Here is a 13,093-nt window from a genome sequence, read left to right on the forward strand (position 1 = left end):
TGCTTTTGTATTTTAATTTTTTTTGATGGAACTGGAGATTGAACCCAGGAGTGTTCTACCTCTTAGCTACATCCTTGGCCCCTTTTTAAAATTTTCCTTGAATTTGCAATCCTTCTGCCTTAGCCTCCTAAGTAACTGGGATTAGAGGCATATACTCACCTACCCAGCAACATTTATGTTGTATTTTAATAACATATATGTATGCAAGTGAATGGAATTTTGCTCTATATATTAGCAATCAGAGATTAGATAAGAATAGAGTTTTTAAAAACATTTTTTAGTTGTCAATGGACCTCTATTTTATTTATTTATATGCAGTGCTGAGATTCAAACACAGTGTCTCACACATGCTAGGTAAGTGCTCCACTACTAAGCCACAACCCCAGCCCAAGAATAGAGTTTTAATGCAGAATAATGAAAGAAAAAAATAATATTTATCTAGGGAATTTAAGGGAAACAGATTACTGAAAAGGCTTGTTTCTCATGGAAGATTGGCAGGAATATATAGCTACTGACCCAATTTCTTAGGTATAAGAGTCCAGAGGTATGTTTTCTTCTCTCCAGCCTGGATAATCTCACTGCCATTGCTTTTCAGGGTGTTTTTGTTGGCTTCATAATTCTGAGATGCTTCTAGTTGAACAGATACCTAAAAAAGGACCAAGACAGTGATTCATTAACTTAAATTCTGTAATGTTATTATCCCATCTTTCTTCTTATACAATTCAGCTTTATTGATTTTGTTTTGTTTTGGTTTGGTTTGGTTTGGTTTGGTCTGGTTTTTGGTGGAGGTACCGGGCATTGAAATCAGGGACACTGAACCACTGAACCACATCCCCAGCACCCCACACACACACTTTTTTGTATTTTGTTTTGAGACAGGGTCTCGCTGTTGCTGAGGCTGGCTTTGAACTCATGATCCTCCTGCCTCAGCCTCCTAAGCCATTGGGATTACAGGTGTACACCACCATGCCCAGCTGACTTTGTTTTAAGTTAGCAAAAGATACCAAATGACTCTTCTTGTAAGAAGATAAATATCAAGAAATGTGCAAAGTTATAAAATGCTATTCTCAAAACATTATACAAATCATTGCTGTGAGTTAAAGCAATTGCTTTTGTTTGAGGAATGTGGAACCAAGTCTATTCCTTTATAGTATCATTTTGCATTAGAGAGTATAGACAATACACTGATGTTGAAGGGGAATATTAAGAAACTTTTAGTTTTGTTAGATTTTGGTTTCCATATAAAAGAGAACAACTTACCTCTACACAAGTATTCAGGTAACTGAAGACATTGATGATCAAATCACACTGCTCATTTTGAACAACTGAAAAGGGGGCAACGATTTCAACAAAGAAAGATTGGGAAGCTTCCAAGGAGACTGTTGATGAAATACCAAATCCAGCATCACCATTCACACAGAAGGCATTTGCCACCCATTGGGTTATGGTATCAGGGATGAGGAATGAAAGATTTGCAGAACCTGAGGAACTGCAAGGAATGATGATTACCAAAACACATTCTTTGAACTAAAACCTGAATTCAGTGCAGAGTAAGCAGAAGCATATTGATTTAAGGTTAAAAAAAAAATGAGTTGTAGTGCTTGGAAAGGTCATTAGATAAAAATCTTGAGAGCTAGATTTCTATAAAACTTAACCTTAGAAAGATTATATTCTTTAAACAGCACATTAGTTGTTGTTTTTTTTTTTTAAGAGAATCAGCTTACATCTATCTGAATGAAATTTATAGAAGAGAAATCTTTGGTGAAAAAAAATATCTAGAAGAAAAGACAAAAAATGATTGGTATTTATAAGTGAATGATACTATATATTTTACAAATATGGTACAGTTATAAATATCCAGGAGCATAAGCTAATGAATAAAAAGAAAAACAAAACAAAAAAGAAAAACTCACTCAACACTGACAAGATCCCATATCCATGTCTCAGGAAAGTTTGTTCTTACTGTTTCAATTATAGCCTGTTCTGCATAGTTGACATCTGCTGTGAACTCAACAGCTAGAGAGAGAGAGAGAGAGAGAGAGAGAGAGAGAGAGAGAGAGAGAATGAATTATTTAGAGAGAATAAAAATATGTGAAATACACATGCCCAGAGTGACTTTAGTGTGTGTGAAGCAACACAGAGAATATTGCTCCTGGGACTCATTGTTGATAAAGGGGAATCTCAATCTATCAACATTTTGAGATTTGAACCTCTACATTAGAAGCAATAACAAATAAAAAAGAATAAGACTACATTTTTCTTCCACAGTCAAATTTAGAGAAAGTAATGTCTACTGATTTAATTGTTTCTCATCTGACATACCAATGCCTGTCAATTCCACTAGCTAACATTAGCTTTGCTAAAATTCATAAACAGCACAGTAGTTTTTTTGAATTTACTAACATTTACATCATTTCATAAACTCTGACATTAGTATTTATAATTCTCAAGAACAGGTTTTCAGCTTTGTGGTCTGTAGACTGTATCTCACATACTTTAACAGTGTTGTTTCCCGAATAAGCACTATTGTTAACCTGCACAATACCTTTTCCTAGTGTTTTTCTTGTCTGTTTTGAAGGATGAAAACTCGTCATTCTTGATTTGTTCCTAGCAACTCCGTTGTAGGTCTTCTATTATGTACTGTTTCCCCACTGATACCCTGACACCTGACTTAATTGTAATACTTAGTCTGATGCCTCTTTCAACTTAAACTCTATCTTGAGCCCCAGACTTATTTCTTGTGGATACTTTACAGGCATTTGAAACCTAACTGGTCCCAAAGTAAATTCATGATGGATCCCTCTGCTTCTCTCCATTTACCCAAGTCAGAATTATCTTTGATCCCTACTTACCCTGCATTTTCCAGTACTCATCAACCTACAAATGTCATCTATTTACAACTTGAAAATAACTTATAGACATGTAAGTTGTTTATTTCTAAATTTCTACTGCCTTTTGATAGTAATCCAAAGCCACCACTGTCTTTCACCTGAATTTACTAACATTTACATAATTTCATAAACTCTTAAGCAGTCTACATCCTAATCCCCTTTTCCTCACAGCTGCCATAGAGATCATTTAAAAACACATAGTACATTGTCTGCTTAAAGCTCGTTAATGGTGTATCGAATTAGAATGGATTTTAAACTCTTTAAATGCCCTGCAAGGTTTTCATGATCAGTTTGCTTATCATTCTTGCTTCAGCTGGGCTTGAGCTCTTGCCTTGGGCTCACCTTCTGCTATTATCAAGCAGGTCTTCTTAATTCATCTTTTATTGTAGTTCCCTTTTTACTTGAAATATCATTCTCTTTTTTGTGATACAGTATCATCTATCTTTCAGGTCTCCATATATTATTCCCCAAGGAGCATTTCATAGGATCTTGAGAAATTTAGGTTTCATCTATTCAAAGTTATATATTTCCATTTAATGCACTATTACCCAGTGTTTGTAAATACCTTGTTAATTGTAATACTTGCCTCTTAGGAGAAAAGTTCCAGAGAAGCAGAGATTAAGTCAGTGTATTTACAGCATACACTCAGTACTCAGATTCAATACATATTTATTGAGTGAATTAATAAATGAATGATTAAGAGAGAAAGTATTTAAAAGAATAGCTTTGGGTTTCCATATATTTTAGTTATAGATAAAGAAAAGTTTAGACATTCTGATAAAGATCACTAAATATGGTTTAATCCATTAGTAAGAGTAGACATCTTGACCAGACTTCAAAGTGGTTTCAACTTTTAGAATTTATAAGGCCTCTTACATTCTCATTGAACCTATCCTTACATAAAGTCTTCAGGCCCTTCATTTTCCTCAGGTGAAACTTCCAATACCCATTTCCAGAATCAGCCCCACTTTAATCACTAGACTAATCTCCATGTGAGGACAGAGGGATTTAAGGAATGCTATTCAAGTCCTCTCAGATGCATTGGGAATACAGCTTTGATTTCATTTCTATTATAATGAACTTGTTCTATTTTGCTTCCCTGAATATATTTCTATATTAGAAATCTGCATACTTATATTAATCATCCAAGATTATTCCCTGGTTTTGTACTTATAGTCCTTCTAACTGGAAATGGACTGGTATTGGAACACATATCTCTGAAACCAGCTCTATGGCTATCCAGGAATTAAAATATCTCTGCCTTCTGAACATGAGACTGACATAGATAGACAAGGTTGATAACCCTTTAGCCTGACTAACCAAAAGAGAGAAAAGACCCAAATCAACAAAATCTGACATGAAAAATGATATCACCTAATCCTTCTAAAATCTGGAGGATTATTAGAAATTATTTTAAAAAGTTATACTTTAATAAACTAGAAAATCCAGAAGATATTGACAAATGTCTAAGCATATATGACTTATCCAAATTGAACCATGAGGTTATAGAAAACCTAAACAGACTAATATAAAGCAATAAGTTTGAAGCAGCAATTAAAAGCCTTTCAACAAAGAAAAGCCCAGGACTAGCTGCATTTTCAGCTGAGTTGTATCAGACTTTTAAAAATGAACTAATGCCAATACTTCTCAAATTATTCCATGAAATTGAAAAGAAGGGAATATTGCCAAATTCATTCTATGAAACTAGTTTCACCCTGATACCAAAAGCAGACAAAGACATATCAATAAAAGAAAACTTCAGACCAATATGTCTGATGAACATACATACAAAAATCCTTGATAAAATATTAGCAAACTACATTCAATAACGTAGTAAGAAGATAATATAACACGATAAAGTGGGTTTCATCCCAGGGATACTAGGTTGGTTCAACATACATAAATCAATAAATTTAATTTATCATTTAAATAGAGTTAAGGACAAGAATCAACAGGGGATTATCCAACAGGGGATTAATATCCAGAATATAGAAATAACTCAAAAAATTTAACACACACAAAAAATAAAAACCCAAATGACCCAATTAATAAATGAGCAAAAGAACAGAGCAAAAACTTCTCCAAAGAATACATAGAAATGGCCAATATGAAAGGGATGGAAATAGGCAGAACTGGGGTCTGAAGTGGAAGAAATTATATTCCATGAACATGTGATTATGTCAAAATAACCCCAATATATGTATAACTATAATGAACTAATAAAAAATAAACTAAAATAAAATACCTTCTGCCTTTGACTCTATACTTTGTTTTCTCTATATAATAAAGGTATGATGGCCACATAAGGGATCTCATTCTCCTCTGTCATACTCATTTATAATGACTATCCTCTTACACATCACCACACACTGCTTGATCCTATACACTTCTTTTGTTCTACCAATAAAAATAAAATTCCTGTCATATCTAAAGACAATTATTCCTTATAGCCAGAAAAATAATAATAATATTTATGGCCTATCTTATTCTGCTTACTGAACCTTAGGATGTCTAGTTGTAGCCCAAAACATTAAAATTCACACTTAAATTCCAAATTTTCTGTGGTTTTATCCCCAATACACCTAATTTTAAGAGTCATTATGAATATCCCCCAACACAAAATTCTAGATTACGCACATGCACTTCTAGCTGGAGCATTTTGCATCAATGCATACTCTCCTCTTTTTAGATAGACAGGCCTAGGGAATGGCAGATTATTGTCCTCTGAACATATTTCTGGTTTCCGGTAATGGAGATTGGTAAAGGCTTTCAGACCCATGTTCTTTTAAAGAAACAAACAGAAAAAAAAAAGAAAAGAAAGAAAGAAAAGAAACAAACAGAAAGTTCATTCCTTTCATGTAATACTTACAAAAGGCTTATAGTATTGCAGTAATAAATAGATCTTAAATAAGCATATTTTCTGTGCTAGCAAGAATATGGGATCATTCCCTGTCACCACTCTATTTGACTTAGGGAAAACTCCTAATTTATAGGAAAAAATGATAATAATTATTATTTTTATGTGTTACTATTTTGCTAAGTGTTATACATCATTCTTCAATATTACTCATGAAATCAACACTAGCTAATTAACAGAAAAAGCACCCCCCACACACATACACACAATGGACACTGATTAAATTGAAGAGTTGGGACTTGAGCTAACGTCTGTCTGATTTAATAGCCCTGTTCTTATACAACTGTGATTCTATTATACACATCCTTTCATACAACCCCCAGCACAGCTATTTTGTAGCCTAGGTATATATGGAATCCAGACTATATTTTAGCCTCTTGATTTGACTTTTTCTGCATAATATTTTTTGGGTGATATATTGGGTGACTATCTTATTACTTCTAACCTGAAGCTTTATAATTTCAGCAAAATATTTTCAACAGAAAAGAGAAAACTCAAAAAATAATGTCTCATTTTATATAAGACAAGTTTGGAATATTGTATTAGCAAATTACTGAAACTAAATCTCAAATTAGGTGAGAAACAATTAAACAGGCATTATGAATACTAAAATTAAAATTGAGATAAAATATTTTGTAAAATCTTCAATGGTCTTACCCTGACAATATCATAGATGTCTCCATCTCCATAGTTGTTTATAGGCATATAATACAAACCATTGTAGAACATATTCTTCTGATGAATGCAAGGGTTCACCTTGCTATCATCTAGGTTGAGACCATGATAGAAATAACCATATGGTTCTACATTTGGAAGCAGGTTGTACACCTGTGTGGAAAAGCATATGTTTCTCAGTGGTTTAAATCACACCTATAATAACAACAAAATTGAAAAGTTTTGTGTCCTAATCATTTACTCTTTTCCTCTTCTTTAAGAACAAGGGACTAATATTTAATCTGATTTCTTTAGTTGACTTATTATTTCAAAATAAGAAACCAACTTTATTTTAGGCAGTCAACATCATATTCACAAAAATTTTCCACCCTAGTGTAGAATTTTGGAGAGTATGAAAGAGTTTGTTGAGATCTAGCTATTGATTAATCCAAAGCTTAATACATAAAGAATTCATTATTCTTATTAATAATGCTAAGTCTATTTCCAGGTCCAGAGGATAATATTAACTGCTTGCTTCTAAATCTTCTCATTTGGCTTCATAAGAAAATACAAAATTTAAAAAAGAGCAAGTAATAATATCCTTGACTTATATCATAAACATGACTTAGACACAGAGAAAAATTCTATGATCTTCCAATTGTTAGTGGAAAATGAGAGCTCCTAATGACACTAAACATTTGAGGGTGCATAGAACTGAAGAGGGAAAGTTTGAGAGAATCATGAATAAAAGAAAATGACATGGAAATTAGAAGAAACACATTGAATCAACTCAAAATAAAGCCCAACATTTGTACTGGAAAATAATTTGATCAAGAGAGGTGGGGTACTGACTATTGCAGACAGGGAAAATAAGGAGGAAAGGATGTAATGGGATAACATTAAGGATACTACAGAAACAAAAGAAGAATTTTTCATTAAAAAATATTTTTGGCAGGGCAAGTGACACACCTTGTAATCCAAGGGGCTCGGGAAACTGAGGCAGGAGGATCCCAAGTTCAAGGTCAGCCTCAGAAACTTAATGAGGCCCTAAGCAACTCAGTGAGAACCTGTCTCCAAATAAAATATAAAAATGGGCTAGGGATATGGCTCAGTGAATAAGCACCTATGGATTCAATCCTGGGTACAAAAAAAATAAAGTATTTTTGTGAAATAACATAAAAAGTATTTTCACCTATGAACACTATCTGTAAAAACTAAGAATTAGAAAAAAAACTCCATATAAAATTACTAGAAGAGAAATAAAAACTGCAAATCAAAACATTTCAGCTGATGAAACATCTCTACTCAAGTAATTAAGTAAATAAATAAATAGAGAAAAGCCATCTCCAAACACGTCAGTATAAATGAAATGTTCACATGCTGGCATTTGGATATTTTAAAACACTGTGAATCAGAAATTTAATATAGAATAAAAATGGTGAAACAAAAAATAATAATAATAATAATTTAATGAACTCCAAAATAGATGAAATAAACAAAAACATCAAATGCAAGTATGAAAGTACAAAAGACATCAAGAGAAAATGATCACAAGGAAACTTTAAAGGCAGTTTTGGAGAAAAATAAAAGAATGAATTAAAACAGGTCATAGGAAACGTGGTTGAATTGCAAAGCAGACAAAGTAGTTGTACTACATGGATGGAGTCTTTCAAGAAAGGGAAAAATAAAAATTTTAATGTTTAAATTATAATTCAAGATGAAATTTTAGAAATAAAAAATGTAGACTATATATTCCATGGTTCTTCTGGTAAAGCTTCAACCAAATAATAAATATTGAGGTATATTTTACTTAAACTACTAGATTTTAAGTATTGAGAGGAATAAACCTTCAAAGCCTTCAGAGAAAAAGGTCAAATAACCTAGAACAAAAAATAAATTAGGCTGAAGTCAGAATTCTTAAATATAGTATTCAAAGCAAGGCAATATTGGAACTGTAATTCCAAGTAATGTAATGTATGAGCCAAGACTTTAATGTACAAGTCACTGTCATCATGCGTGAAGAAGTCTTTAGAAAATAAATTTGGAATATAAAGTCTTTTAGGGAATTCTAAGCCTATATGACCTTCTGAGGAAACCAGTAGAGAATGATCTTGATGTAATCATGAGGTAATGGGGAAATTGGTAAAACATTACAGATAAGAGGACAAAGTCAGAATGGAAGCATTATATGTTCATACAAGAAAAAGAAGCAACTATAAAATGAGACAAAAGGCAAAGAAAAGCAGAAACTAGAATAAGATTATTGACTGTAGAGTAGATAATAGGTATAAGTCAAGAATACTACTTAAAAATAACTAGCTATGGTGACTCATGCCTGTATTCCCAGTGGCTCATGCCTTGGAAGGCCGAGACAGAAGAATCTTGAGTTCAAAGCCAGCCTCAGCAATGGCAAGGTGCTAAGCAATGCAGTGAGACCCTGTCTCTAAATAAAATACAAAATAGGGCTGGGGATGTGGCTCAGTGGTTGAGTGCCCCTGAGTTCAATCCCTATTACCACCCCCTCAAAAAAAAAAAAATCCACTAAATTTCAAGGTTAAACAAGAAGTGTGAGACTCTGGGTTTGATCTCCACAACTGCAAAAGGAAAGAAAAAAAGTTTAAGCAAGAAAAAAGTGAGATTACGGTATTATAAAATATAACCACTAACACAAAATTTTGATCTAAGATAAATACCAAAAAGAAAAAGAAAAAAGAAAAAAGTTATCTATAACAAAGCACAAAAAACAATAATGATTTAACAGTAATTATAACAAAAATAATGATAGAATTCAAGTCTAAATATATAAATCAATATCAATACAAGTGAAAAAAACTTAATTATCCTTCAAAAACAACTTTTTAAAAAAAGAAAAAGCAAAACCCAAAGATATATTTTATACAAAAAACAATGAAGCACAAAATTTCAGTATTTCAAAGAACAAAGTTAAATTTAAAGGGCAGGTAAATAAAAATAATGAGTCAGTGGTTGCAGTCCTCCTAATATCAGAAAAAAAATAGAATTAAGGCCAAAATGTTTCAAGTAATACAGAGAATTGTGATTTATATTGTGAAAAGCTGCAATTCATAATAAAGCTTCAACAATTATGAATACCTGATTCCCATGTAATAAAGCAAAACTACAGAGAGAGAAAAATTTGAAAACAATACTAACAGGATATTATTACATACTACTTTCAGTATAAGACAGGCTAAGTGAATTTAAGAAAATAGGCAAGAATAAAAAAATCTAAATAATCAGATTTAAGGGTACAAAATAAGATAACAGAAATTATACCTTCTGAACAAATGGAAGCATTATCAAAAACGTATTTTGGGCACAAAAATATATCACTAAACTTTATAAAGTAGAAATATTACTAATTATGAGACAATATAAATTGAAATAAAATAAAATTCCAAAATAAAAAGGCATTTTTAATGTAAATTAGAAAATGTTCCAGTAAGTAAATATTCAAACCAATAAAAAAAATTGAGAAAACTGTGTAAATTTTAAATTAAAGAAAAAACTAGCTAAAAACAACAACAATAAATGAAGTACTGCTAAGGAAATGATAAATTGCAATAGAGTACCAAAAAACCCATGCTGCATTTTACTGGTAGATTAAAATCCTATTTGCGGGGAAGAGCAAAATAGGGAAACCACTAATTAGTCTAATAAGGAAAAAAGTACAAATATACAAAATAACAATTATATAATACAGGAAAACATAAAAATAAAAGGAATGTAGTAATGCAACATGGTAAAATTATTGAGAGTTCACTGTTCAACAAAAATTTAAAATATACAAAATATTTTAATTTCTTAAAAAATACAATATGCCAAAACTGACATACATTATTTTATAAGAAAAGCTTAAACAAATTATTTTCCCCAAAAGAAAAAGAAAATTGGTAAGAGTCTATGATACACAAATTCACCAGACACTAGAACAAGGCAAGAATGCTCTTGTTGCCTTGCAATTTGGTATTGTACTGGTGTTAGGGTAAAAAATAGTCATATAAAATGAAAAATGAAAGGTGAAACTATTTGCTGATAATATAGTAGCATATCTAAAAGCCCCTAGAAAACCAATGGAAAACTAACTCAACCAAAAGCAACCTGGCAATTTTATAAAATAAAAAATTATTATGCAAAAATAGTTCCCAAGAACAGAAATAAAAACATTTAGAATATATAATGGAAGGGGAAAAACCTCATTTACAGTAAACAGAAAAAAAGTTAAAATGCTGGTAAGCTTAGTAAGAAACTATATAAGAGAATTATTTAAAACTAAAATTCACAAAGAACACAAAAGTATGCTTGAACAAATAAACAGACATTTATTGCTCTTAATCAGAACAACGTCTCATAAAGATGAAATTATGAAGTTGATTTATAAATTCTATGTAATAACAAAAATATCAGTAGGCTGGAATTTGAGAACTTGGAAATAAGTTGGTACATAAAATCAATATTTATGAGAACCGTAAAATTGAAGTGACTGGGGCACCCAGGAAAGCCAAAGAATTTGATTCAAAACAAAAATTAGTACTTACCACAGATTCTCTATAATTAAAACAGTGTGGGGCTGAGACATGATAAGACAGACCAGTGAAATGAAATATAAAATTCAGAAATAAACATAATTACAAATAGAAACATATGACAAAGTTCATATTTTAAACTAACAGAGCAAAGATGAGAGCTAGAGAGCTATTAAATTAAACAAGATAAATTAGATTAATATTATTCAATACTAGGAATTAGGGATCCCTGGAAAAATACTGCTTTTTAAGATTAATGCAAAGATTGTACAACATAATTCTGGAACCTCTTAAAGTAGAAAGTTGGTGAGTGCTAGAACCAGCATATGGACATGTCAAAAAGGACAGGGAGACCAACTTGATGATTTTCCTACTGAACAAACCTGGAACATTGGAACATAAAAATAATTAAGAATAGCAATAAATGATGAACCATTGAGTAAAAAAAAAATGTATGTCCTCAAGTAAAGAGGAAGAGGTAAAACTGGAAAAACCACCATCAACTATTATAACAATATTGGTTCAGGCAAGAATTATCAATGAATGCTAAATTTAAGTGTAAATGTTGATGAGGATACCACAAAAACTGATGTGTTTTTCAGGATATTACACTCACGGTACACAAGATCCTTCTTCCCATCTTTGATGATATTAATTTTGACTACCATGGTGAAGATGATTTCCTGGATCTCCATTGTCTTATTATCCCCATTGAACTAATAAACATCATCTATTGAATTATGTTTTACTATGAGTGTTGAGTAAGTCAAAGAAAATAAGTGAATAATTCACAAAGTAACAAAGGAAGAAATAGTCAATAGTTTCAACATGTTCCATGTCACATAAGCTCCATATGAAGGGTAAGACTTAGAGTCCAGATAGAAATAAGAAAAGTGAGGAAATCAGGGATCTTACACTTTCAGCTGACAGCTGTTGTTCCGATTTCAGCAGGAGGACACTTGTATCCACAGCCCGGAGGGCACAGAATGAGTCAGGAGCTGCTTGAAGATTGAGACTGGCATTAGAGCCAGGAAGCCCCTGCTCCTTATGGAACTTTATGCTAACCTGAAGAGAAAGAAAAGGAATAGAGATGATTTCTATGAGGAAAATTTGAATAAATTCAATAGTTTCTAAAGAAATCCTTATAGATTCTGTACCTATATTCCTCCAGCCCATGTTCACCCTCAACTCTCCTTAAAGGGACATCTCCTTTACCACCCTCCTCTCATCTCGGGATTGGCACTACTGTCAAGGATAATTCTTTCCCTTTGGCAATTCTCTGATTCCCTAATAAGTTAAATGATACCCCTACTTATTGTGAGATTACCACGTAAAGATCAGAGTGGTCCATTAAGGAGGTAGCAAGAAGCAAACTGCTTACTCTTCTTACTCTGGACAGGTCAGACATAGAAGAAAAATCACCTTGTTTTTAAAACATTTCTCAATCTGGAACTTGACACTGTCAGCCACGATTTCTCCACTGGGGTGAAGGGTGTAGACAAAGAGGACAGCCACAGGAGCCAGATCAGCACTGATGCTGATGGGGAATGAGAAGTTCCCATTCCAGGCTGGGTAAACAGGAGATCAACAGATAATGCCAAAAATTTCTTGCATCACTGGGTATGCTTAGATAAAAGAGAATGACTTATGGATATAAAGCACAAATTAGGCTTTGTTTTAAAGGCAAGCAAATCAAATGCCAACTACATATGAAAAATAAGACTGGGTAATGTCGGTAATTAGAATACTCTGGTTTTGGAAATCCCTTTTCTGTAATGTACTGGATGATGTGGGAATAGTAGAAAGAGGTCAAACTGTCATTTTTCCAATTATTTAGTAGCTTTTTTAAGCCATCCTATTTGTACTCTGTCCTCAAATTGAAATAAGTGCTCTTATTTCAATTCAACTTCTAGACTCTCTAATAATATTTCCTCAAAGAGAAAAAAGGTAAAGTACATATTTATAAATGGTTGCATTATACACCTTTGTTTTTGATTTCCTTTTGTCCACTGAGAAAGATAGCTCCTTTCACCATCATCTGTGCAGGACAAAGAAAACACACTATGAGATCTATTGCCTAATATCAT

General features: G+C 32.3%; 1 protein-coding gene across 1 annotated transcript in view; it reads right to left on the reverse strand.

Annotated features, from left to right (window-relative positions):
* LOC113176143 (ovostatin homolog 2-like) overlaps positions 1–13,093 on the reverse strand; it is a 53,449-nt gene that overhangs the window by 24,474 nt on the left and 15,882 nt on the right. Inside the window, exons 13-20 of the mRNA XM_026380555.2 lie at positions 12,990–13,044; positions 12,429–12,574; positions 11,922–12,071; positions 6,466–6,636; positions 5,529–5,673; positions 1,914–2,016; positions 1,261–1,489; positions 517–646 (exon numbers count right to left, since the gene is read on the reverse strand). Of these exons, the coding sequence (XP_026236340.1) occupies positions 517–646; positions 1,261–1,489; positions 1,914–2,016; positions 5,529–5,673; positions 6,466–6,636; positions 11,922–12,071; positions 12,429–12,574; positions 12,990–13,044 (1,129 nt within the window). The remainder of the gene's footprint in view (positions 1–516; positions 647–1,260; positions 1,490–1,913; positions 2,017–5,528; positions 5,674–6,465; positions 6,637–11,921; positions 12,072–12,428; positions 12,575–12,989; positions 13,045–13,093) is intronic.

Source organism: Urocitellus parryii, chromosome 5, assembly GCF_045843805.1.
Source record: "Urocitellus parryii isolate mUroPar1 chromosome 5, mUroPar1.hap1, whole genome shotgun sequence".
Lineage (NCBI taxonomy): Eukaryota > Metazoa > Chordata > Mammalia > Rodentia > Sciuridae > Urocitellus > Urocitellus parryii.